This window comes from Mus musculus, chromosome 9 (assembly GCF_000001635.26).
Source record: "Mus musculus strain C57BL/6J chromosome 9, GRCm38.p6 C57BL/6J".
NCBI classification, from domain to species: domain Eukaryota; kingdom Metazoa; phylum Chordata; class Mammalia; order Rodentia; family Muridae; genus Mus; species Mus musculus.
Genome location: NC_000075.6, coordinates 45,838,545 through 45,865,252, shown reverse-complemented (window position 1 = coordinate 45,865,252; position 26,708 = coordinate 45,838,545). Strand labels below are relative to the sequence as shown.

Below are 26,708 nucleotides of genomic sequence, written 5' to 3'. Positions count from 1 at the left end.
TAGATCTTGTGATCCTTTTTTTTTTTTCTGAGACAGGGTTTCTCTGTATAGCCCTGGCTGTCATGGAACTCACTTTGTAGACCAGGCTGGCCTTGAACTCAGAAATCTGTCTGCCTCTGCCTCACGAGTATTGGGATTAAAGGCGTGTGCCACCATGCCCGGCTAGATCTTGTGATCTTTAATGGCACTCTCTACTGACCTTACTTTGTTTTCCCAGCTAAGTCTGAGGTATATGTGTGTCTCTTTCTTTCCAGTGTATCAAATTCTGGGCCCAGACCAACACAAATGACACTTGTCCCTTTTGCCCAACTCTTAAATGATGGACCCGACTGGGGAGGAAGAAGAGGAGAAACAGATGCGAACAGGAAGCGCGGGTTCAAGATTTCTAAAACTCTATATATTTATACAGTGACATATACTCATGCCGTGTACATTTTTATTATATAGGTAATGTGTGTATAGAAAGTCTGTATTCAAATGTTCGTAATGAAAGTATGTATATAATGCAGAAACACCCCTTTTCCCCTCATCTTGCAGTTTTTGGGGGGATGCAGACTGTAGGGATATATGATGTTTAATTTGGCCTTGAAATCATGATCCCTGCATAGGACTGTTGTCTAACCCATCTAGGAAGCTGCTGTTGCTGTAAGGCCATCCTGCTTTGGTTTGTCCCAGCCTCTAGTCCATTTTTATAAGGCTTGTGTATGCAGATGTGATGTCTGGTGCTCACCTGCTGTGCATCCAGATGCTGGCCTTGCAGGGGCCTCCAAGCCTTGGTGTTAGTTTAGCCACTCTACTCCAATAGACAAAATGATACTGACTGAGGGGAACAAATGTAACTCTGATAGTTTGATTCATTGAACATTTTACTGTGTTAATCCTCATTATTTATACATTGATATCAGGTATACAGGATATTCTGTTTTATGTCAGTAAAATCCACAGTCCAAGAACAACAAAATCAGGTTCCATTTCTCCCACCATCTTCTGTCTACTCTGCTTTCTAGATAGAAAAGCACAATTCACAGATTTTTCCCCTGGGCCAAGCCACCATCCCTTGTTGCTACTGGTTTAGCCTCCACTAAGCACTGACCAGCCAGGCTTGCAAAGTGCTCACCCTTCCATTCCTCTGGTTTCCTAATCTAGCTATCCCCTCCCCCCAAAGGTTAAGGCAATTGGTTCACCACCAAGTGATTTGGTGACCTTAGGTGAGCTCCAGACAGGCACTGGGGTGAGATGTCTGTGCAAAATTACTTGCAGAATAATCGTGGGATGTTGGACTTCATTTATCAATCAAGAACGCTATGAAGGATACATTCCCTGTCTAGAATACAGTGGAGACAGTGAGATGAAGGAAGGTGGTACAGTTGTAAGCTATGCTTTGTGGATTCCCATCTGGAGGAAGATAGGTTTGCCACCGCCACTTACTGAGTTCTTCTGGTTTTTATGTCTGAGACAGCTGTGGCTCTGAGAACCTTGAGTCTTTCCCAATCTTTATCTTTACTCCTACAGGAAATGGTTTTAATTACCTTCTTTTTTCAGAATTAAACAAGTGTTAATTGAGAAAAAATGCATCTGGGGGAAGGGTAACATGCTACTGACAATTGATGTTTTCCCATCCTGGGACTGGGGGTGCTTATTGAGTCTAGCAGTTTCTGTTAGGATAGCAAAGACTTTGTCCTTTCTGAGCTAACTAAATTCTCTTGTTTTTCTCTGCCTTGCCTATGAGCTCATGGATGAATTCTTTTCTCTTGCCTTATTGTCCAGGTTGATTGATAAGCATGATTAGGGGTGGACTTCCCAGGGTTACCTTAAAATCTTTAAGGGGGAATGGCCTGAGTCTTCCTTTTTAGAGGTCAGGTGACCTCCTTTCTTTGGTTAATGAAGTACTTCTGTCTTCTTGTCTCCAGTTTGGTACTACTTGAACAGAAAAAGGTGGCAAAATGGAAGTCTACTTCCTTTGTTTATTTCATGTGGCAGATTCATTCATTCATTTTCTGTCTTAAGATTGCTCTCTCCCTTCAACTGTGCAGCATCCAGCACTAGCTATGTAGTACCTCACTGTCACCTGAAAACTGTACATTGAAAGTGAGCATAAAGAATGTTGTGTTTAGTTAAACATAGTGGCACAAGCCTGTAATCATGGCATATGGGAGGTGGACACACAGGAGGGTCAGGAGTTCAAGGCTAGCCTGAGCTACATGAGACCATATCTCATCCTCCTGGCCCCTTCCCCTACAGACACGCATGTAATCACACACACACACACACACACACACACACACACACACACACACACACACACACACACACACACACACGGTTTCTATCGAGGAGGAGTTGTGGCACACACCTGTAATCCTAGCACTCAGGAGGCAAAGGCAGGAACGTTGCTACAAGTTTGAGGCCAGCCTGATCTACATGAGATGCTGTCAAAGAAAAGAAAAGAGAAAGACAGACAGACAAAAAGAAGACAGAAAGGAAAAAAGAAAGTAAGAAAAAAACTACTTTTCTTTTAAAAAAAAATCTTAGAAGCCAAAAGAGTAGAGAAGAAAAAAAGCAGGAATGATGGGGCCAAGCTGTCTCTCAGAGCGAGCCCCAGAAAGGCAGCATTTTGGAGAGTGGACCTCCACAGTTGGAGCCTCATCACTGTGGCTCTATCTTTGCAGAGAAACAGTCAGAAAAACACTCAGAGTCTGCCATGCCTGTTTGTATCACCTCTGCCCACTGGGCCTCCGTTCATACAGACGGTAGCAAAGCCCCACATACAGTGGAGATAGGTCAGTCATTTTTCAGGAGACTTTGAAAATAGAGCTGTATAATACATATTTTTACAAGCGAGAAGCTGTTGTCAAGATTTTTTTCTGTTTTACATATCAGAGTTCATAATTTTATGATACAAAGGAGTTAACCATCAAAAGAAAAATAAATGCAAATTTTCCCCCTTTAAAAAAAAATAGAACACCAGTTACTAGGGTAAATAACAACTAGGTTGAGTTCTCTCTCTCTCTCCCTTTTTTTTTTTTTTTTTTTGCCCTGTAAAGAAATGGGGAAAAAGCCAGTTTTTCCCAACATGGGTAGAAATGATAAAGCAGAATGCGGCGTTTTCATGGTAGTGATCCTGGAAGCTTAATTACACTGTAGTTCTGAGCCGGAAGCGGACAGTCTCCATCTTCCTGGCAGTCTGTGGGTGTATTCCTACTCAGCCAGAGCAGCACCAGTGCGAGGGCAAGGAAGAGGACCCAGCTGGAAACTGTGACGCAGGATTCTTATTTTATTGGTTTATGGCTTGTGGGCAGCTGGCTGGGCCAGCAACTCCAGAGGCCCTGCTAATGTCTCTTCCTCATCAACTGTCCCACACTTGGCAGGTCCCCAGCCTGAAAGCAGTGTAGAGCGTACCAGGAGAGGATGCAGTGGTCATCCTGGGAAAACCCAGCTCTTCCCACTAACACTGGCTTCATGTCTGTCGTGTTAGAACTGGCAGGGAAGAGGTGAGTGTGGCCCCCACAACCTAGCCCAAGAACCAGCCTGGGTACCCATGGATTATATTGGGAGGGGCAGCAGAGAGCAGGACAGAAAGGCTGCTCTGTCAGGAAAGGAGAAGAAAGTAAGGAAGCCCTGAGGCTGCCATCCTTTCTCCAGGCAGCCTTGATACTGAAGGCAATGACATAGAACAGAAAGCCCTCTATCTTACAGTTGCTGTTTAATACTAGCCAATGCGTGGTGTTTCCTTAGCCAGATAAATAGAGGGGCCATTGGAGAGGGCAAGAGAGGAATGAACCCACTCAGTATTCCATAAAGAGCTTATCGTTTTGTACCACTGGGCAAAAAGAAAGAAAATAAAAACAAAATCCAGGCAGAGGCAAATGCATCAGCCCTAACCCTGCTGGATGAATCTTGAGGGCTCTGCCTTTGTGGATCAGAGAGGAGGACTCTCCTGTCTGTTCCTTTTAGCACCTTGGTTGGAGTGAACCTATGCTGGGAAGACCATCCCTAGCCCTACAATATTCTAACTGTTGTCCCATAGGGCACCTAAGACCTTGGGGTTGGGTCATTTTGGTGCCACTTAGCATGTTGAAGAAGCAGAGAGAGACAGAATTAACAAGATAGGAATTCATCTGTCCAGTGGGACTTTTCTCATGAGCACTGTTCCTCTAAGAGTGTTAAAAAGAGCTCTTTGGCTAATAAGCCCTTTTTCCCCCATTTCATTTCAGTTCAGACTACAACCACAGGCACATTGGGGAATGATACCTCTTAGTCCAGATGGGCTTCTGTCTTGGAGATGAGTCTAAACTTGGAACTAGAAAGTGATCAGAGTTCTGCCTTTCCCAGTTTTGCTACCATCTCCTTCCTGTCTCTATCCTATCCTGTCTCCTCATCTTGACTGCCCCCAGGAGTATAAACATTCGCATCGCATAGGTTCTTGTTTATCTCAAGACGCAGTCTTTGTACCAGTGTAGGCTTGAGTCTGCAGTCCCTATCACTAAAGCAACTGGCAAACTTCACTTTCTTCTGCTGACTTTGGCCAGCAGGGAATGAGATTGGCCCTTTCTCTGCCAGGGTACCACAGGGACACATGCCGGGTAGCCTGAGTATGACGCCAGTACTTCTGGAAGGACATAAAGAATACTTTAGGTTGGAGACTCTAAAGGATGCTGGGCAGAGGGTCAGGGCTGAAGCTTCAAGCAGCAAAATTTCCAACTCAAGTTTGTGGTGTCTAAGGATATTCCTGCCACCAGAACGCTGCTTCCTTCCCTCTCCTGTGTCCTACAGGTGCAAGCCCTGTAATCCAGCTTGCCTGATTTCTCTGTTCTGTCACGCCAGAAGCATTGGCAGGTTGGTGAGGGTCCTGAGGTGCTCTGGCCACAGGTACCATCCATAGCTCCAACTCATGTGACCAAAGGGAACCACCCAGATGTGGTCCAGGGGCGTCTCCATCATCTGCCCACGGGCCTCCTTACTTGAGCAGGGAGATGTCATCAGCAAAGTCATCGTGCTGGTGGCGCAGGCAACGCAGGCAGCGCCACTGACATACCATGAGGCAGAGTGGCAACATGAAGAGGGCGCAGATGGCCGCCATGACATAGGCTATGGTCATAAGTGTTGACTCATCTGTCTGGGGAATGTTGTAGCCACAGTCTTCCATGTCTGCCGTAACAAACGGACCTTCCACTGCCGCCGTCCTGAACTCATCGTGCACTGGAGAGAGGGTGGAGATGAACCGGTAGCTCTTACTGTCATAGAGTAGCTTAGGTTATACAATTAAAAGAGCTTCCTGACAGGGGCCCCTTGGGATCCACCCAAGTGAGACTGCAGAGCCCAACTTGGACAGAGCGAGCAGTAGGCAGGGAAGCTAGTACTGAGGGAGGCTGTTTCTCCTTCCAGGGCCTCGGGAACTGGACTGCAAGCCTCTCCCATTCTCACATCCAGTAGAGGTGATATCAAAGTCAACAGTTCCAAGTTGACCAAAATCTAGCTCCTTCCACACATAGCAGACTTACCTGTCTTCATGAAAATGCAACCACAAAGCCCTGGCCCTTTTCTGCAGTAGTACTCAGCTTTACTGTGGGCGGGCAGCCACCCTTGCAGCTAGTATTTCCAAGTGCCTGGGAAGCTCGAGCTGCTATCAGTTTCCAATAGTGCTTTCCCCACCAGGCGTGTTCACCAGAGCAAGCCTTAGCCCTAGCTCTCACACATGGTTGATTAGCCAGAGGCAGCTACTACTACCTCCCAAACAAAGAGATCTGGGTATTAGCAGCTGACAGCAAGAACATGAGCTGACTGACCCCACACCCTCCTCACCATGGCAAGCGCTGACAGCAAAGCCAATTCGCTTTCGGGCTCGATCGAAGACGACATAGAAACCTTCCATGATGACGGCTCCCATAACAGTGCCCGTGGATGACTGTGAGACAGCGAACTTGTAACAGTCGTCTTGGGACGTGGCCACGTCCTCCACCGGCCGTAGGTATTGCTAGGGGTAAACAGTCACAGGGTGAGAGCATGTCTGATTCTTCCTGCCTTCCTCTGCCTTTTAGTCTCCTACACTCTTCCTCAAGCCCCAAGATGTGGATTCTTCTGAGACCCCTTTACCACCACACATTCGTTTCATCTTTCAAGTTGTAGCAAGCTATGTCTCTTTACATACTTTGTCTGCTGCTTGGCACCCCACTGTCTCAGCTTGGGGACATACCTGAGGAAGGATGGTGATGCGGAAGGACTGATTGGTGACTTCACCCATGAGGTAAAGTGAAATGACTGGGAAAATGTTCCAAGGGGTCGTGCCTGCTTGCCAGCACACCAGCTGCTCCCCTAGCCAAAAGCCATCCGGGAACTTCTCCGTCTGTTGACAAGAGAGGAATGTGAAGCCTCGGCCTATCCCACCATGTCTTCTCTGTGTTCAGAACCACAGTGACAGTACCACTGTGTGCTTTTCCAGGGAATTTTCCAAAGTAGCAAAGGTAAACTGAAGTCTACGGATCAGGAGGAGAAAGTGAGATACTGGCCTCATAAAGCTGTGAGTGGGCATGGTGGCTCACACTGCCTGTGGTCCCAGAACTTAGAAGGCTAAGGCATGAAGTTGTCAAGTTCAATGCTAACCTGGGCTACGTTCATGACCCCATCTCAAAAAAAAAAAAAAAAAAAAAAAAGGCATCTCAATGCCAAGTCAACAGAGCAGTGGTTTGTAAGCGCCTGATGGGAAGGATCTACGTATCTTTAGGGCTTGCTGAGGAGTGTGACTGTCACTGACCGAGGAGGCTGCCTTGATGGACTTGACGGCAGCTTCAAATACTTTCTTGGGCAAGCGAAGGTTGGTGGTCCCACTGTCCACAATGCTCTTGTCGTAGTTGTACTGAGGAGAGAGGGGGGGAGAGGTGGGAGGGGTGAATCTGACAGCTAAGCATCCTACTGGGGTTGGCATCTTAGCTTTCCCATTTTGTATATGTGCGTCCTTGGGCACGTTGCTTAACCTCTGTGTACCTGTTCTCTTGTTCTAAATTGAAGATAATAACAGTGCCTACCTCAAAGGTTACCATAAGGATTACATAGGTCAAAAGGCTGAAAGCACTAAGTAGGTCCTGGCAGATCCCAGGCACTTGGTAAGTACTAACTTCGTCACCTTGTGCGGGTAGGTGTTCTCTAAATCTAAAGCAGAAATGCCTTGTGTGGTATTTGTAACTTCTAGTACTTTTATGTAGTTATTCTCATTCACCATACATTATAATGGAGAGAAGGGTGGCTCAGCACGCACAAAGCCATGAGCTTGAGCTCTGATGCTGCATGGTGGTATATGCCTGTAGAGAGACACTTGAGAGTCAGAGAAAGGAGGACCAGGAGTTCAAGGTCATCTTTAGCTACCTAGCAAGTCTGAGGTCAGCGTGGGCTACATAAGATCCTCAAAAAAGCCAAAAAAGGGGGCTGTTGAGATAGGTAAGGGCACCTGCTACCAAGTCTGATGACCTGAGTTCAACCCCAGAGAGACCTACTAGTTACTGAAAATTGTCCTCTAACCTCCATACACAAGCTGTGGCACATGCCCCATCCTCATCCCAATAAATGTAAAACAAAATCTAGGGAAAGAGACCCTAAGTGTTGGCATTTGGGTATGCCAAGCATAACGACTAACACTTCATACATTGGCTTTGACCTTTACAGTCTGTGAGAACGCTTGTGTATTTCTACCTCTGCCTTGTAGATGAGGAGTCTGGCACTGTAGTGAGGAGCCTGAGGGCACTTAGTAACAGCAGGACTCTAGTCAGGTCCAACCTCTGCCTCACAAAAGCCTTGCCCAAGGCTGAAGAGGCAGTGACTAGAGTCCAGAAAGGAACTCTTTCATGTTTTCATTACTATACTTAAGTCATGTGGTCCAGGCTCTGTGACTGCTCTGCCAGGCCCCGCCCTTCACCTTAGGGATTGCCTCGTGATCCTGTGCTTCCACCCTCATGGCTCTCACACACTGTGAGACTCCCCTTATGCTCACGAGAATCCCCTCCATCCCATTACCTCCTTGCAGTCCATCTTGAGATCTTGACCATTGATTTCCACACGTACAATGATCACTTCATAATACCACTCCCGCCGGATGGGTGTGTACCAGAGACTGCCCGTGTATAGCGAGTGGTCGATACCACCAATGATCTAAAAGAAAAAGAGACAGACACCTATGTCCTAGCACAGAAGGAGAGCAAGTTACCCAAGACTAAATAATAAGATCAGCCATTTCTTGGGGTGCCAAGATTCTCTCTAATCTCCCATCATGCCCCATGCATGGTAATATTTAGTTTCCTAAATGTGTTCAGGAGAAGAAACACATCGGGATTATTTGTATCAAAATCTATAGCCCTTGACCGAAAGTTATTTAAGCCTAAGCTAGTACAATAAACGTGGAATGAACTGATTGTATGCTGCTTTCATACATTTTCTTGTCTTTGCTTGTTGGAGAATACTTGTTACTGTCCTAATTAATAAATGGGCTTGAACTGAGTCTGGTGGCATATACTTGGAAAATGGAAGGAGGGAGTGCTGCATATCTGAGGCCAGCCTGGACTACATAGTGAGTTCTGGGTCAGTCATGGCTCCAGATACCAGCCTTAACATGCTCTGTTTGTTTGTTTCTTTGTTTTTATACAAGTACACTGTCGCTGTCTTCAGACACACCAGAAGAGGGCATCAGATCCCATTACAGATGGTTGTGAGCCACCATGTGGTTATTGTGAATTGAACTCAGGATCTCTGGAAAAGCAGTCAGTGCTCTTATCTGCTGAGCCATCTCTCCAGCCCATTAATGCGCTCTTAACAGAGTCCTTACATACTGTTCTCAGACTCAGACAGTAATCTACAGGACTAATTTTCATTTTCTTTGAAATGTACCTAATTGTTTCTGATCCCTTCCATGAGAGATTCAATTCCTTTCAAGAACAGCAATGAAGAAAAGGAAAGGAGGGAAGCAAGAATCGGGACTTTAAAGGGGTTTCTTGATTCCGGCCATGAGGGAGAAGGCACATGGCCCTCTGAGGGCCTACTCACCATGCTCCCTCCCACCGAGGCCAGTGCCTCGGTCTGGTTGAGGGGGAAGCCAGCGCCACAGAGCTGCAGGGAAAAGATGTTGGGAATGTGGGTCTGCTTCACCAGGGAGTCAAAGAAGGGCTCCAAAGAGTCGTCGGGCTGTGGCAGAGAGAAACAGGAATAAATCCTCACACAGGGGCTACCAGACAGGTCCGCTTCCTGTCGGTACTCAAGGGCAAAGTCAAAGCTTGGGGATGTTCCTCAGGAAAGACCAAGGAAGTACTGAGCAAGGATAAGAGATACTGCAGTGCAGAGGCAGGTGTTTCGAGGCCATAGCACCTTCCTCCAGCCCCACGTGATTCACTTGTTTCAGATTTGGGGACAGCCTCCTCCTGTTCCTGTAGCACCTGTTCCTCTTCCTATATCGTGTGTGTGTGTGTGTGTGTGTGTGTGTGTGTGTGTGTGTGTGTGCATGTGTCTGTGCACACACACATTTGGAGACCAAAGGACAATCTTGGATATTATTCTTGAGAATCTGTGTACCTTTAAGAATATTCCCTGTGTGTGCACTGGCTTGTGCAGCAAGGGTGTGAAGGTGAGAGAGAGGCCTGTGCAGAAATGAGTTCGTTCCTTCCACCACATGGCTCTTAGGCTTTGGCAAGGATTCCTAACACACCAAGCCATCTCACTAGCCCTAGTTTGTTTTGTTTTAAAATGGATTTTGTTTTTATGCTGGGCAGAAGTGGCACATGCCTTTTATCCCAGCACCTGGGAGGCAGGGGCAGGGGAATCTCTATGAGTTTATCCCCAGCCTGGTCTACGTAGAGAGTTACAGGACAGCCAGGGCTATACAGAGAAACCCTGTCTCAAAAAAAAAAAAAAAAATGTGTTTCTATGAATATGGGTGTTTTGCCTGCCTCTATGCCTGTGCACCATTCATGTGCTTGTTGCTTCTAGAGACCAAAAGAGGGCATTGGATCCCTGGAAGTGGAGTTGTGAGCTGGCACATGGATGCTAGGAATTAACCCTGGGCCCCTTGGAAGAGCAGCAAGTGCTGAGCCATCTCTCTAGCGGCATTCTACCTCGGTTTCTAAGGCAGGGTCTCTCATTGGCTGGGAACTGGTCTAGTAAGCTAGGCTTAATGGCCAGGAAGCCCCAGGATTTACTTGACCTTGGCTTTCCAGAGCTGGGATTATAAGTACATAGTATCACACCCAGCAGTTTTGAAAAGTTTAGTTGTGAGGATTAAACTCATGACTGCTGGGTAAGCACTATTCTCACTGAGCCATCTCTCCAGCCCCTTGTTTACCCTTTCAATCCATCCTTCCCCCTTCTCTCTCTTGGCTCCTTCCTTGTGTAGCATGCAGTGAGCAACATGCAGGCAACAGGCTTGATTCTCTCACCCTGGCAATCTCAGCATAGGCCAGCCCTAGGATGCCCTCCCAGTTGGAACCATTGATGAAGAACTTGTCCGATTCAGTGATGGCAGCAATGTTGGCACGCACAGTGACGTTGGGGCCATGAGGGATGCTCACCAGGTCGGTGCCCAGTTCCCCCTCCCACTTGCCCTGGGTGTAGGGCACATACACACCCTTTCGGAGGTCTCGATATGTGCTGGACCTATAAAAAGGAAGCAAAGCTGTAACAATAGATGTGTGTCATCAGATATATTCCCAAATGCACTCTATATGGCATTCTAGAATCTGCTCAGCTGAACAACCCTAGCCCTGTTACCCAGAGCAGAATGTCAAGCATCCCTGCAGATAGATAGCTGTAGCTGGGGATTGCTCTCCTGTCCCCATAGTGTATATTGTTGGACCTGAAGCTCAGGCTAAAGAACAAGATGGGCTTTGTACATTGTGTCTATGGCTGCTGCAAAGACAGCTATTGGACATCTCCTCCCCCACCCCAGATCCATCACACTCACAGAGAAAAGGAGCCATTGACTCTCTTGCTGCCTTGGGGCCCAGTGGTACCAACTGAGTGGTGGGGAGAGAACTAGGCAGAGTGACTGTGGAAGCCATGGAATAACCTCTACAGAAAATCCGAGCAAGTGTCCTGGCACAGCAGGCAGGGGTTGGAATCCACAAGAGTAGTTGCACTCACTGCTGTGCAATGCCCCTGCTGTTTCTCTTCATCATGTAACTACCCAGGGCTGATGGCACTGCATGAAAACTTATAATGGATGTCCTCGCACTGATCTTACCCAGCTTACTCCTTCCCCAACTGTGTTCTTAGGGCAAAAGGAAACAGGACAGTGGTTTTGTACTTTCCTACAAGTCCAAGGTTAGGGTGTAAGCCTGTACTATGTGGAGGCCACACCTTCCTCCTGTCTCATACAGACATACTGCCAACACTAGATTCTCCTCACCACATCCTCAATCTGCTTTTATAACCAGTCTTTCACAACACTCCTCATGTCTCTCTTACATAAAAACCCATTCTAGTCCATCTCCCACCACTGAGCGGAACCCAGCTGGTGGCAGTTGTAGTGGTACCTGGAGACAATTCAGTGGGGGTCATGAAAGACTCTTTCCTTCTTATTTTCTGGCTTTTTAAAACTGGAGAAGAGTATGGTTTTTGTTGTACATGGAGTATGTGCACACATGTGCATGCAGAAGCCAGAGGATAATCGCTCTCCATTTTATTTTTTGAGACAGGGTCTCTCACTAAACCTGAAGTTTCAGCTATGCTGTCCAGAAAGCTAGATCTGCCTATCTTAGCCTGTCAATATTGGGGTTACAAGCATGCAAGCCATGGCAGGCTTTAGGTAGGTACTAGAACTTGAACTCAGTCTTCTTGCTTTCATAGTAAGTTCTTAGTCACTGAGTCATCTCCCAGCTCCCGTTTTTTTGGCTCTTTGAGAGTTGCTGTGTAGTCTCCACAGTCCTCCAAATGCTGGGATTACTGGTATATACCAACATGCCTAGTTCCTTCATCTTGCTTAAATCACGTGTAACTACCCAGAGCAGCCCCCAGTCCCCGGTGAGAACATGGTGAAAGGCACTAACCACTAGCCTGTTCAGCCTTCTAAACTCTAGCTATGACAGTGGGTTGGCCCTACTGCCTGTCCATATAGACAGAAAATGAGATGGTTCATGTTCTGCTCTGGGAGCCTTGGGGCAGAAGCACTTCATGTCTGCCCCTTAACCCACCCTTTCCCACACTGTCTTTCTTCCTGGCCCCAGCTGCCTCCTTTTGCTTTCCCCCTCCCTAGTAGAAGAAAGGCTCTTGTTCTTGAACCCTCTCCCACCCCTCCCCAGGACTTACAGCTGCCTCTGGTAGTAGCGATGCAGGAAAGGGTGTGGGGCAGCCCCCACTGCAAAGTTACTACTGCCCGTGTCCACCAGGATGTTGAGCTGTCAGAGAAAGGGGAGAGAAAAGACATTGCAGACAGACGGCTCTGGACCCACCGGCCTGTGGTCCTGGTGGACCTGTCCACGGAATAAGAGCAGCCAGGCCGACAGCACTGGCACCAAGGCCACAGGCAGACTTTGAGGGTCCTCCTGAGCCTCAGAGACTGCACTTGCGTCTGTCTGTGACATGCTAGTGTTTCCTGTCACCTGATCGTCACTATTTCTCTCTGCCATCAAGAGGCCTCTGCTGCGGCTGATCCACTCCATCTGGCACTGGCAAGGAAAGATGTGTGGGATCAGTGGGTAGGGCACATTGGTACCCAGGTGTGTGTGGGACTCCATGCCCCACACCCATAATGTGGTTTCTCCTGAGTTACTTAAGCTTATGTGTGCCATCGTCAGAAAGAATGGGCATCCAGGAGTGCCATGGCTGAGAGTGGACAGACAGCTGTGTCTCTGTCCTGGCTGTGTGTGCACAGCTCTCTCCTAGCACCTCTACTAATGTGTCCCCCGCTCTACTGCTTGTGATCAACTCCTCTTAATGAAAGGAATCATATTCTTTTCCTTTTCAAAGAGGATTGGACCATCCTCTTTAAATTGTAAAAACCAAAGAGAACATTACACTCATGAAAAACCCAAATAAACTCTGTATCTTCATTTGCTTTCAATTACCTGTGCTCATCACTGATTTTAGAAGTCGCTTAACTAATAAAGGAAAAAAATAGCAGCCTCTTCTGTTTGGTTACCCACCTTGGTAAGGGTTGTTCAGGATTTTGGTTGTTGTTTTAAAATTGTTTTTCAAACCTGGAGATGCCTTCTAGGTCAAACTGGTTGAAACCACTGACCCTGGACTCCCAAAAATGACCAGATGATATCACAGAGCCAAAACCGCTGTCCGCAAATCCTGCCAATGTATGCATCCTGTGATGAGTCATGAAGTTTATGCATGTGCAGACTGTCCCTCATTTCACCTTTCCTTACCTGCAGTCACTTTCCACTGTGACTTGTATTAGCTTCCACCATGGTGACACCTGCCTAAAGCAACTTAGGAAAGTGTAAAAATGTATTTTGTGTCTCTGGTTTCCTCCTCCTCTTCCTTCTTTTCTTCCTTCTCTTCCTTGCCTTTTTTTTTTTTTTTTAAAAGAAGGGTCTCCTGTCACCCAAAATGGCTCTTGAGCTCACTTTGAAACTGAGAGTGACTTTGATCCTTTATTCTTCCCCAACCTCCAGGATGCTGAGGCACATGCCACCCACCGTGTGCCTGCCCCTTCCTCCCCACCTCAACTACATAGCTTAGGGTTTCAGATGTTTCAGTCTGTGGTCACTAGGCCACATTGCTTTGGTATGTGTCAACATAGTACGTCGTGTGACAAAGGGGACCTGCCACCGCAGCCAAGAAGCAGAGGAAGAGGAAGGAGCCAGAGTCCTAATATCTCCTCCTAGAGTATACCCCCAGTTACCTGACTTCCTCCCACTAGCACCACACTGAAAACACATGGTCCGTTGGGGTACAGTTTAGATCCAAGTTATAGCAACCCTGTTTCTTTATCACACAAGCATCCTTCAACCTGATCTTCTCCAGAAGCCAGCTTTAGTCTGAGGGTTCCTCACCTCCCCATTTAGCCACCTCACAAATGAAATTAGCTTTGTAAAACTAACTATGAAGCAGAGTGCATACATAGCAGGCCAGGTGCAGTCAGACTCTGATGGCCTGACCCTGCCCTCAGCCACACCAGACCGTGATGTTTTTGCTGTATAGGAGGATCAGGGAAAGGGCCCTGTCCTCAGGAAAACCCAGCAGCCTGTCATGGACTCTCTCTGCCCTCTCTCTCCCTGCACCTCAGCTTTCCCAGTGGCCTTCCCTTCCTTTCTCAGTGAAGTCAGCAAAGCTCTGACCTAGTCACCTTGCGAAGGTCACCATGGTCATGAGCTTGTTTTGTCCCATCTGCCAGGCCCTTTCCTGGCTTCAGGGCTCAGCAGTGCCCATGGGCTGTGCTGGCTGATTCCAATGCCAGCTTAGGTTTTCTGATCACCCCCAAAGCCTCCCCTACATTGATGGCCAAGCCGTGAATCCTACCTCAGACCTCCTCTCCGGCTCCCACTCCTGGCTGGGCTCCCATTTTCCTCCCTGCCTGCTTCTCCCCACCTCTACTTCTGTGCCTCTCCCTGGTTTCTGGGCAGCCACCAGTTAACAGTGGCTGTGCTTTTAAAATAATCGATAGAGCCTGGAGGCTCCGCATGGCAGATTTCAACCAGCTGGGTTAATGGTTAAAAGGCCTCACCCCGCTTACCGGGACCCCTTTCTGTACCTTTAGGGCTTAGCTTTGAGCACCAGAAATGGGTCCCCTCCTGACACAGTCCCTGTAACCTGTTCATGGGAGGGACACTACTTGGGATCTGTGTAAAGGCTAGCTTGAGCAGATTGGCCACTTCTTTACACTAGACTGAAACCTCTATCCAGGGACCCCGTTGTCCAGGGCCTTTTCCTGTCTCTCCTCTCTTCAGAGTTCCTCCTTCTCTACCACAAGGTCCTGAGCCTTGTTTTCTCTCTGGTCCCAGTCTGACTCTTCCACCTGAGGAAGGTTTCTCTCAGACAAACAGGGCTAAGGCCAAGAAAGAACAACTTTCCTCACTCCTGGGCCCCTCTCCTTCCCCAGCCTGCCCTTTTCCAGGGCTTCAGACTCCTATCGCTCTTGCCTCTCCCTCTCCACAACAAAACAGGAAAACGTTGAGACTCCCTCCGCAGCAATGTCTGGCTGCTCCTGCTATGCATGTGGTCCTGCTGCTGAGAAATGATTTCTGGAGCTGTCTTTCAACATTTCTAACTGAGCCCCTTGGGCAGCTCTTGGCAGCCTCTCCCTTTCAGTTTGGTGCAGGCCTGAGGCAGGAGCTGAGCCACCCAGTACTCTTACTGCCAAACAAGGCAGTTAGTGGTGGTGTGGGGGGGGATTAGTTGCAGAAGCCTCCTATCTCCTGGGCCCTGAGCCCACTCTAGTCTTGTTACTCTAGCCTTCCTGGGCCTGAGGCTGCCCCAGCCACTCGAGCCTTCCCCCTGGCTCAGGCCCCAGTTTTCATCTGGGCTGGGAAGACAATTCCCTCCTCGCTCCTTTGCCAGGCACCCATTCTAGACATGATCCCCTTTTCCTCAGGCTAATTCAATCACCGTGCTACATGGGCTCCCGCTCCTCCATCCCAGCACCAAAGAATCCAAATCCTTCCCACTGGCCTTTACAAATGCCGAGTCTCTTCATTAAAAACAACACAAACCTTCCTGAATCTCACACCCGCCTCCAGCTACCCTCTCTTCACAAGCTAAGCTCTCAGCCAAGCTGTCTTCATTTCTTCACCTCCTACTCTTTCTCAAGCCATTCTAAAACTGGCTTTGCCTGCATCCCGCCACTATCAAGCAGCCTTTACTACAGTTGCTGAGGCTTTCACAGGGACAGATACATGAGAGATCTTTCTTTCACTCCCATGTCACCTCTTGGGTCCTCACAGGCTCACACCCCCAGCTTGGCTTTGCCTTCTTCCCCAGACTACTTTCCTGTAGGCACCTCCACGTAGGGATGCCCAAAGCCAACCTCTACCTGGTCCTCTTCGGTATTCTCTGTATTGGTAAGTGGTGGCATTATCCAGTCTGTTCTGTAAGGCAACAACCTCAGAGACTCTTTAATGGTCTTCTTCATATCTGTCCCTAGTGCTCCCTCAGTCCTGTCCAGGCACCACCCTTTAAAGAGTGTTTGTGTGCCTGTTTCTTCCCGTCCCCTTTACCACCCTTTGGCCCAGTTGGCATCATTTTACCCTGGGATATTACAGGACTTCTCAACCTTAACTGTCACACACACACACACACACACACATCTCACACATGACATAATTTATCATATACAATGTTATATGTGTACATGCATGTCTCCTATATGTGTACAGGAGGATGAAAAGGTCAGAATACGTTGTCAAATCCCCTGGAACTGGAGTTACAGATGGTTGGGAGCCACCATGTGGGTGCTTAGAACTGAACCGTCTCTGCAAGAGCAGCAATGCGCTCTTAAACCACTGTGCAGCCTCCAATCTCAACTATCTTGACATGTCTGCCTTGGACCTCACCATTCTGTCTTCTGGACTGTTGGCCTGAGTAACCTTCCCAAGGTCAAATGTGAACCGACTGGTCCCCCTAAGGCAGGAGATGTCGATAAGATGACTAGGGAAACTTCTGGCTTGCATACTTCCTTCAGGGCATTTCCAACCTACCCTGCTTGCATGCTCAGCCTCAGGCAAATCTCCAATCCCCACCACACATGGTCTGCTCCTGCCAGTCCTGGGCCCATCCCATAGAGTGTCACTGGCCACTGGCTCTGCCTGGCCCCTCCTCTTCTTGGTTCTGTGTCTTACTTCTTCATCTTTAAGCCTGAGCATAAACTTCCTCCCTTGGGAGGAAGACCAGGCTCCATTCCCTTAACTGTAACTGACTATAGGCTCCCTTACCATCTGCCTCTCTTACCTTCCCAGTGTCTAAGAACTCAGTGTAGCCCTGTTTGGTATCCTAGTGCCTGACAATAGGTGTCTCTTGAAAAACTGGTTTTTCAAGCTTTTTTTTTTTTTCCCTTAAAAAAAAAAAAAAACACTAGGCGTTTCTTGGGGCAGGTGAATTTCTGAGTTCAAGGCCAGCCTGGTCTACAGAGTGAGTTCCAGGACAGCCAGGACTATACAGAGAAACTCTTGTCTCAAAAAACCAAAACAAAAACAAAAACAACAACAACAACAACAACAACAAAAACCACACAGTGGGGGAGAAAGTCCCTCTGAGGCTCCCAATAGCTGGTTAGTTTTATGATCTACCTTCCTTCCTTAACCCAGTTTCCATTGTCTTGACATGAGATAGACCACCTGTGTTGTAGCTTTCTCCTTGTCCCCTGGCCTAGGGAGACCTAGGAGTCCCATGCCCAGGAGATTTAACTTGGGGTCAGGACTAGGTCAGTGCCAATCACTTAACAAACAAATGTGCTCCTTGGGACCTCTGAGAGAAGGCAGCTTCTAGGGAAGGCCTAACAAGCCCCGCTGGGAGAGGCACACCTGCTTAGGTTCGCTCTACTGTGCTCAGCAATAGATCTTAGCAGATGCAGTTAAGTTCGAGACTGGCAAATTTAAGGTGGGTTTGGATTCCCTCAATCCTACAGGACTTAACCCCCACAGACAGGGATAGCTCAGAATCGTCTATGCTCAAGGGCTCAGGTATTCCGTCCCCAGTTCAGCACAAGAATAAAACGCACCTCCCCTGCCCCACAAACTTCCTTGCAGCCTATCTCAGGCTCTACAGCTTTTGCAAGCCTCTAGGGCAGAGGTTCTCATCCAAGCCTCCCAAAGAAGACATCTGCTTTCTTCCGTATGTACCTTAGAGCTGGGGGCTAAGCAAGAACAAGCCTTTGGTGTAAAGCTGAGATGGGGGAGGCTTTCTTCCAATCTGAAGAGAAAGAAACAGACCCAGAGAGTATGAGCAACGTGGCCATCTTACAACCAAGCCACAAAGCCAATACCAGCCTCCACCGGCTCTAACCGACCACTAAGTAGTAACGGCCTTTGATCTTCTTGGCCTTCCATCTGGAGAGGAAGTATGTGGTAAATGGGTATACTGGTGATTCACAGGCCTTTGTGTGAGATTCCCTCCACAGTGACTCTGGGCTTGGCCAGTGAGAAATCAGTAAAGGCAAGGAGGGGCTGGTGAGGTGGCACTTACATACAGGGATTGCAGTCCAGCAGTGAGCCCAAGTGTTGCAGCCACAAACCTAGCAAATTGGGACAACTTGGCCTCTAGCTGACTTGCCAGCTGTCTGTAGCCACAAGAATAAGTTCAAACAGGAGGACCTCAAGTCAGCCCACAGGATCCTGGAAAATGACTTGCGTTTTTAAGTCACAGTAATTGGGAGGTTTCTTGCCCAGCATTAGGCTACCTATCTGAATGAAATCCTAGGACCCTTGACATTGAGAGCTACTGGCTATTTCCTGGTCACTCCCCAGGAGCTCCCCTTCCTCCGTGTGGTTCCTGTGACATCCATCGCTGAGGAGCATGATGGCCTTGCCTGGGCTGGGACACACAGCTCCATTCCTTAGCTGGCATGTTCTGCTGTACACCTGACACATGTTCAACTTTCAAGTCCTGGTCAAATATCCTGTCTCTCAAGAGTGTGCCAAGATGAAGCTCCTCTACCTGCAGGTCCTCAGTATCACCTGCCTTCTCTGGTTACCACTCCTCAAACCTCAATCATTGAGTCACGCCTGCCTATCCTCTGACCAGAGGCTCCTGGAATGGGATATCTACTGTTTGTGGCCAAACAGCTTACCTTAAAATACAATACCCTGAGGCTTCTCCTAAGAGCTCTCTGAGTTTGTGGTGGGGGCTAGGGTGTTGGCTAGTGTCTGCCTCAAGGCCTACAACATGGTAGTTGCTCTTTAAATGGTCTTTCTTGTTTAGCCAGTCATGACTAAGTGATTTCTCTGTGGTTAAGAGCTTTGCCTGGCTCTCCTTGAAGCAGTTTACCTCGAGTTTACCCTGTTTGTCCCTCCTGCCTCAGGCTGCCCTGCAACTGTGAGTAAAGGCAGCTGACCCTAGGTCTGCAGACTTCTTTCTCAGCTATATCCTCTACTTTCTTTGTTTTCCAGGCAGTAGCTGGGGCCTGCAAACAAGCATCACGCACCAACTCTGGCTAGATTTTTAAGGGATCTTAAAGGGCAGGGTCACCCCAAACCAAACTTATCCAGTGCACCCTTCTGTCTTTGGCCAGGGTATTCCATTTCCTCCAGCCTCCAGGGCAGTTCTTTTGCCATCTATCAGTAGGGTAGCAGAGTCAAAAAACAAACAAACAAACAAAAAAAAACCACATGTCTAATTGACAGGATGGCTTTTAAACTTTACTCCTGATGCTAGGGATGGAACCAAGGCCCCATGCGTGCTAACTGCGTACTCTACAAGAGCAACAGACCCATCCCTTGTGCTGGTTCCTAGGACCTCTTTTGTTCCTTCATTCTCTGTAGAAGCCACCCAGAAAGCCCTTCCCCAGAGCAGCTATTAGCTACATGCTTGTCACTGTCAGACAGTGAATCCTTCTCTGGCATCAGCTCAATTTCCCTCTGGTCCTTGAGTCATGCTCACCCACTGGGGAAAGCTAGCGTTCACCTTCTCTGTTCCCTGGCAAAATCTTCACAGGCCCTGAAAAGGAATTAATGCTAGGGTCACTGATTCTGAGGGGAGACCCCAGCAGAAAACAGCCATCCTGGCCACGGTGGGGTTACAGTGAGCAGCAGAGAGGCCAACTACTGGATGACAGAAAACCCATAGTCTGGGAGAACAGCCTGGGAGCCTCTGCTCGCTGGGTCAGAATGCTCTGGAGACCAATGATTCAGCATCCTTCCACAGAACACCCATCTCACTCTCCTAAGACCCGGTGGATATGGTGGATCAACATCAGTGAATGCCTTCCACCCTCCGGGGCCCTCCCAGAAGGAGAACCCCTCTCTGGGACCAGGAAAACAGCCTGGCTTTTGCTCAGTCACACCATTGAGATGGACTACAGCAGAGAGAGACTCTCGTGGGGCTTCCCTGGGAGATCTCTTCTTGGATTTTCAATTAGAATTTTCTGCTTTGCTTTTTACCAGAATTGTCTAGAAATGTTCAGTCAGAGGACATCGCTCTCAAACGAATGAAACGTTCTCCCAAATGAACCTGTCTTTCTTTAGCTGGGAAGGCAGAGAAGTGTTTGAAACAATAGGAAGGGCTGGTGCCATCTGTAGCTCAGACCCGGAAGGCCCCCATTTCTGATGGCCTCCTGTCTATACGTAATATTCTTCCTCCACCATCATCCTCGTTTCTTTCCATTCTCTCTCGAGGAACAAGATCATTTGCTGACTCTGCGAGGTGATCACCAAGTCTATCAGTTGAGTCCCATCTCCCACCAGTTTCCAGATGCCCGTGGCCAGTAGTGGCCAGGTTCACCCATAAGGATGGTTCATTTCCAAGTCAATTAACATGTTCAAGATGATAAAATGGAAATTGACCCAGCACTTTGGAACTAAAGATAAGGGCTTGAATTTCTGCTGTGTTAATCCTAGCTGAGTAACTTCATGAAACCCCCTTAATCTCTTTCAGCCCTGGTTTTCTTACCACCAAAATGAGCATACTAATACCTAGGCCATATCATTAAACCAGAAAAGTAACTGTTTAAGCCAGGCACGGTGGCCCACCTGTAATCAATCCCTGGAAGCTGAGGTAAGAGGATTACTGCAAATTCGAGGTCAGCCTGGCAGTATAGTGAGTTCTAGGATGGCCTAGGTCACAAGTTCTAGGATACCCCTGTCTTACCGGATCCCCTGGCCAAAGAGAGAGAGAGAGAGAGAGAGAGAGAGAGAGAGAGAGAGAGAGAGAGAGAGAGAGAGAGAGAGAGGAGAGAGAGAGAGATATAAATGTGTAAGGCACTAGGTAAATCATACTACGTTTTAAAAGCTTTCCTCCCCCTGCCCTCCCAAGACAGGATTTTTCTGTGTAGCTATGGCTATCCTGGAACTTACTCTGTAGACCAGGCTGGTCTCAAAATCACAGATCCACCTACTTCTGCTTCCCAAGTACTAGGATCAAAGGCATGTGCCTCCACCCCTTTGCTGTTCACCTATACAAACAAACTGAGAGGTTAGGGAGAAGGGACCAACTCCTTCCCTCGCCCTTTCTCTCACCCCTTAGCTCATAGGGACAGAGCAGGGCTGGTTGACCTGAGCTGTGACTGTCAGCATCCTGAGACCTTCTCTCCTCTCTCCCCTCACTGCCTCCTCCCTCATCAGGCCCTTGTCTAACAGATGCTTGTCTCACACACTACCCTATCCAAGCCCTCCTCCACACTAAAGTTGTTTTCCTGAAACCAAAATTAGACACCACCACCCCTCTTTCATAGGCTTATGAGGTCTGCCAGCTGCTTCCAGAACAAGGCCCGCAGCATCCTTACAACTTCCAGCTTCTCACTACAGCTCATGCACCTCTCCCCATAGAGTGGAGCAGCCAGCCTGTGCCCTATCAGAAGTAGCTTTGTGCCATTTCCTGGACTCATCCTTCTTGGGCATCAGTGATGTTTATACATCCGTATTTCACACCAAATTGTAAGCACCCCAAAGGCTGGGACTGTTTCTCCTGTGAACACAACAGTTGCTCAATAAATATTTATCATATTGAAATGACTGTTACCAAATTTCCTTCCTAACAAACTACTCTTCAGTGTTGGGTCAGTGATGCTTATCCTAATGCAATGAGGTGCAGCTTTTCATTTGAAGTGAAAATGAGGCAGGATAGGAAAGTGCGGAAATTAAGGTTTCATGCCTGTGATCTCAGCACCAAGGAACCTGGAGTGCATGCGCACTGTACATTTGGGGACCAGGGGTGCTAGCTGGTGCAGTATAATTAAACTATATCCCTAGCCCACCCTGACTTTTCTTTCTTACTTGAGACAGGGTCTCGTCAGATTCCCCAGGCTTTGTGTAATTTCGGGAGTTTCCCCCGAACTCACTTTGTAGCCCAGCTAAGTCTTGACCTTCTGATCCTGCTGCCTCAGCCTCAGGAGCTGAGGTTACAGACCTGAGTCACCAGGCCCAGTTAACAGCTCTATTTCAACATCCTGTAGCTCACGGATTCATTCACTCAGCAGATGTCTGAGCTAGAAATTATCATACATATTAGAATATGAGCTTTTGGGTTGGTGAGGTGGCTCAGTGGGGGAAGGTACTTGCAGCTACACCTGCCAAGCTGAGTTCAGACCCTGGAACCCACACGGTAGAAAGGGAGAATCCTCCAGACTGTCTTCTAACCTCCACATGCAGTTTGTGGTATATGCACACACTAATTAATTAATTAATTAATAAAAAATGAACTTAAAGTTGTGTGGTGCTGAGGAATGAGCCTAGAGCCATGTGCTTGCTAGGCTAGTGTGCTACCACTAGACTACATCCCTAGTCCCAAGAGCTTGAAGTTTGATGAAGGAAACAAAAATAGTCATAGCACACTACACAACTGTAGGGGAGACATCACAGCAGAGGGATGCTCTCAACAGGCTATTCAAGACAATACCATTGTAGGAGAACAAAGGGTAAAGTAGGGAGGGCCTCAGCTTACTGACACAGCACGTGACCAAGGGTTTACCTTTCAGAGCCTGTTTTTCCTTCTGAAAGCTATGAATAATGTAGAGCGTCTATATGTGTGTTTGTATACATGCATATACATACTCATATACATATACATGATCGCAGAAAGAAAGAACAAATAAACAAAGAACCAAGTAAACTGGGCTTGGTGGCACACAGCCTTAATTCTAGCACTAGGGAGGCAGAGGCAGGTGGATCTTTTGGAGTTTGAGGCTAGCATGTCTACATGGTAAATTCAGATCAGCCAGGGCTACACAGTGAGGACCTGTCTTAAGCCAAGCAACAGAACAAAAGAAGAAGCTGGGTGTGATGGCGTACACTTCTAGTCCCACCATGCTAAAGGCTTTGGCAGAAGGCTCATGAATTGTGTCTAGCCAGGGGCTACATAGCAAGGGGTAGGAGTGAGGGATGCAGCAAAACAAACAAACCAGAACAAACAAAGATATGCACACTGAATTAAAATAAAACAAGTGTGTATACCAACCATGCCCTCCTGCCCTGTATCCTGGTCCACCAATGGTCCATTTCAACTTACGCCATGTCAGAATCACCAAGTTACCTCTGATGCCTTCCTTCTTCTCCACCCTCCACACGATGTCCCCAGCCTGCTCGCCTGTTTTGTGACATTCCTTGCATCCTGGCCTCCTTTCTCTCTCCCTCTTACCGCAACCTCACGCCTTCTCCACAGAAAGTGAGCTTCGCGTCTCCCGTAGCTCTATATTCCACTCTCCCTAAGATTCAGACGTCTGCTTGCTTGCTTCATATCATTCTCCAGTACAAATGATCTCAATTTCCCCCCTCAGAGCCGAAGTCCAAACCATATAGCCTGACATTTAAGGCTTTTTGACAGTTGGGCTCCGTTTTATTTACCTAAATTGATCTGGTCTCAGCATAACCCTGCAGTATCAACTGGCCTGGCTTTCACTTGTCTCCTGAACAAACACACATAAGCTCAAACACACAACTCATTCGTCTCTCGTTTCTCATAGTCTCTGGGCCAGAGTGGGGAGCAAGTGAGAAGCAATTACGGTGTGTTGGGAGAAGCGCCAGGTCCTGGCTAGGATGGCCCCATTCCTTTCCACCCTCCAGGACCTCACTCAATGAACACATACTCCATCAAGTCCCTTGAGCCAACTCTACCTTTGGCATCATTATTTCTCCTCATAGATCGGTGCTTCTCAGCCTTAAGACCTGCAGACTCCCAGACTCTGGGGTGGGATCATGAGAATTTACATGTTTAGCGGGTTCTAAAGATAAGAATCTACAGAGCATCACTTTTGTCAAAGGAGTACTTACATTTTACTTCCTTTTTAAAGCCTTTCATGCAGAGGTGTGTCTTCCATTGTTTTGTAGATTAGACCACCAAGCATGGGCAGTAACCCTCCAAATTCCAGAGGTTTGTGTTCATAGAACTCTGCCACCCTCCATCCCATTTCACTGCTTCTGATAGCCCCGTTGGGTAAGAAGAAGGCTCATCCTTCTCACAGGCTGCTGAGGGAAGGAACAAAATAGCCACAGAGCCGAGGCTGGCTGGAACAGGGTCGGGATCAGAGGCACGTGCAACCACAGAGTGCCTCTACTCAGGGTTCCCAGGGCTAGTGTGTGACCTCCAGCCCCCTGCTCTGACTTCTAGCTGGGAGGGGAGGGCACTGACTAGCCCTCAACAGCTACTCTCTGCCAAGGGCTGGGCTGGAGCACCTACATTGCATCTCAGGGGACCAGGGAAGTATGTACTAAATATACTCAACACGGTCCAGATTTTATGCTTCATTGCATAGCACAGAAGAGGCAGAAGTGGCCAGGCCAGTTAAGGAGAAGGAGGTAATATTTATTGGAGGTCAATTAACCCAGGGATTTCTTCTAGGCATGGTCCCCTACGTGGTTTCATTTAATCCTCACAATTGTCTTGCAAAGGAGGCCCCATTTCCCATGTTTTGAAGAGAAGGCAATAGCCAACAAGAGTTATATAAGTTGCTTAAGGTCACACTGCTGGGAAAAGGGAAGGCTAGGGTGCTAGGCAGACCCCCAGATTCTAGCCTGTCTGACCCTAAAGTCCTTGTGGCTTTATCACAGATCTGTGCAGTTGCACAGCACGTCACTAGAGTCCCACGTCTCCACATGTCCCCTTCCCTGACATCTTACCTTCTCTTGGCTCAGACTGAACTCTAGCTCTGACTTGGCTCCGACCCCCGGATTCCATACGACTTCTGGGAAGTTATGGTGTACAGCAAAGAGGAGGGGTGAGTGGGGGAGACCAGGACTTCAGAGCTCCCAAAGCAAGCTTGAGTGGTATAGACCCAGCAAGTAACAAGAAAGCAGGGGTCTGTGGTTCTCCCATATCCAACTGCCTGAGTGAAAGGAAGTGTGACTGTCTCCTCCCTGACCCCAGCGCACACACTCCCATCTTTCCACACCCTCCGTGGACAAGCTTTGTGGACACGGTCCGGAGCCACTGAGGGTAGCTCACAGAGATACACAGGATCAGACTCAAGGTGACACACAGAAGCACACGCAGAATCACACTGCCACCAACCAGTACCCAGACTCGCCCACGGAGGTGGCAGATGCACTCAGAGAGGTCAGCCAGCAACCCCACATGGGCCATAGCTGACTCAAGCCCACACTCCCAGTCAGCACAGGTAGAGGACACAACCTCCACCAGCCACCCCAGGTACCTTGGAAACTGTTGGAAAAGACGGGAAAAGACAGGGAGAAGTCCCTTCCCATGGCTGTGTGCCCATCCGTCTCAGAACCCTTGCAAGGGGTTTCTGGCTCCCCTAGGCTTATCTTTCTCAGACTCAGTACAGCTCTCTTCTGGCCATGTTCTGAGGCATGGGTGGGGGAGGAGCTAGAGTGTAGAGAGTGGGGGTTGGGATAAAGGAGGAAGGGACTAGGGGAAGCCAGAGTCTATTGGGACTTGGAGGCTACATGGATGTTACTAAGACTCTCACTTTGTTGGCTTATGGCAGCCCAGACTTAGAGTAAGGGGCTGATTGATCCAACTGGTGCCAGGATTTTGGGTTCTCAAGAAGATGAAGGTGGGGATCTTAGATACCCCCCCCCCCCCCGCAACACTAGAGTAGGGGAGAGTGTGGAGATGGAATATGAGAGACTCCGGCCACTGACACCTGTTACAGTGTCCCCGTGCCTGGCCCTTCCCCAGGGTCAGCCACCACTGAAGTGCTTTCTTGGGCGTGGGGGGATGGGGCAGTGGGAGTGAGAGGTGAGTAGTCAGTCCTGGGGCTTGGATGCCAGTGAGAGGGGGCGGGAAATGGAAAGGCTACTCCCAACCGGATCCTGGAGGAATAGGAGCGGGCGGTCATTCTGCACCCACTAAACAAACCATTTTATCAGGGCAGGCTGCTTCATCTCTACCCTATCACCCCTCTACCATGCATGAAGGAGGGTTGCTAGATCTGACCACCTTACCGTCTGTGGGGGGCTGCCTACGGTCATCTCCACATAGTAGCCCTGGCCGGACTTTCCCCTCAGGTTGTCCACCATCTCCACAAAGCTGCCTCTCCGGCCAGGCTCCTCCGATTCCTCGTCGGTCTCCCGGGGCAGCCTCAGGCCCAGGGGTGGCCCTGCCAGGCCGCTGCGAAGGGGCAGCCGGATGCCGAGATGGGTTCCCTGGGCAGGCAGCATTCCCGAGCCCACCCATAGCAGGAGCCAGTGCAGCGCTGGGGCCATAGTGAGCCCGGGCCTTGTGGTCCGGTTGGTGACTGTCCCTCTTGCCTGCCCCTAAGTCTGGGTGGTGGTGGCTTCTCTCAGGAGAGCGGCCTCGGCGGCATCAGGACTGCAGAGTCTGCAGGCCCCTCGCTCAGTTCCCGGTCCAGGCGGCGGAGAGTGGGCAGGAGAAATCCGTAGCGCACGAGAGGAGACGACGATGGCGATCCAGGGGACCCAGCTACATCTGGACGCCGGCCGCCAGCGGGGGGATCGGGCCCCTTGTGGGGCTGGGAGGGGCGGGCATGGCTATCCGAGCCCGTAGCTTTCGGGGTCTTCCAGGCGGGCTTTGCAGCTTGGGGACCGACAGGGACTCCGGGCTCCTACGGCTGCGTCGGCTGCTCAGGCCACCATAATCCAGCTCCCAGCTCCCAGCACCTAGGCAGGCTGGGGAGGCGGAAAGGCTTGTGGCGGTGGCTGTCAAAGCCAAAGGGTTTTTGCTTTTCC

The 26,708-nt window shown here is 48.8% G+C and overlaps 2 protein-coding genes across 21 annotated transcripts in view; one reads left to right on the top strand and one right to left on the bottom strand.

Moving 5' to 3' along the window:
* Nucleotides 1-8,484, top strand: part of Rnf214 (ring finger protein 214) — a 50,143-nt gene extending 41,659 nt beyond the window's left edge. For 9 of the 17 annotated variants that reach the window (XM_030244319.1, XM_030244316.1, XM_030244320.1 and 6 more), the window contains one exon: nt 255-1,728. In XM_030244319.1, coding sequence (XP_030100179.1) covers nt 255-320 — 66 coding nt within the window. In that variant the 3' untranslated portion in view covers nt 321-1,728. Of the gene's footprint in view, nt 1-254 lie in introns of all 17 variants that reach the window. The other 8 variants (NM_001310840.2, NM_001361112.1, NM_001361113.1 and 5 more) reach the window with 3 other exon arrangements.
* Nucleotides 2,769-26,708, bottom strand: Bace1 (beta-site APP cleaving enzyme 1). Of its 4 annotated transcripts, none has more exons than NM_011792.6 (9): nt 25,965-26,708; nt 12,277-12,365; nt 10,410-10,626; nt 9,028-9,165; nt 8,005-8,139; nt 6,752-6,853; nt 6,194-6,343; nt 5,803-5,974; nt 2,769-5,199 (listed from the first exon to the last, which is right to left on the bottom strand). In NM_011792.6, exons 1-9 carry the CDS (start codon nt 26,223-26,225, stop codon nt 4,958-4,960), a joined length of 1,506 nt encoding a protein of 501 aa, NP_035922.4. In that variant the 5' UTR covers nt 26,226-26,708; the 3' UTR covers nt 2,769-4,957. The 4 variants fall into 4 exon arrangements, with proteins under 4 accessions (NP_035922.4, NP_001139419.1, XP_011240814.1 ...); XM_011242512.3 differs by lacking the exon at nt 25,965-26,708 and adding an exon at nt 25,211-25,534 and having other exon boundaries at nt 2,799-5,199; XM_011242513.3 differs by having other exon boundaries at nt 2,810-5,199; nt 10,598-10,626; nt 25,965-26,680.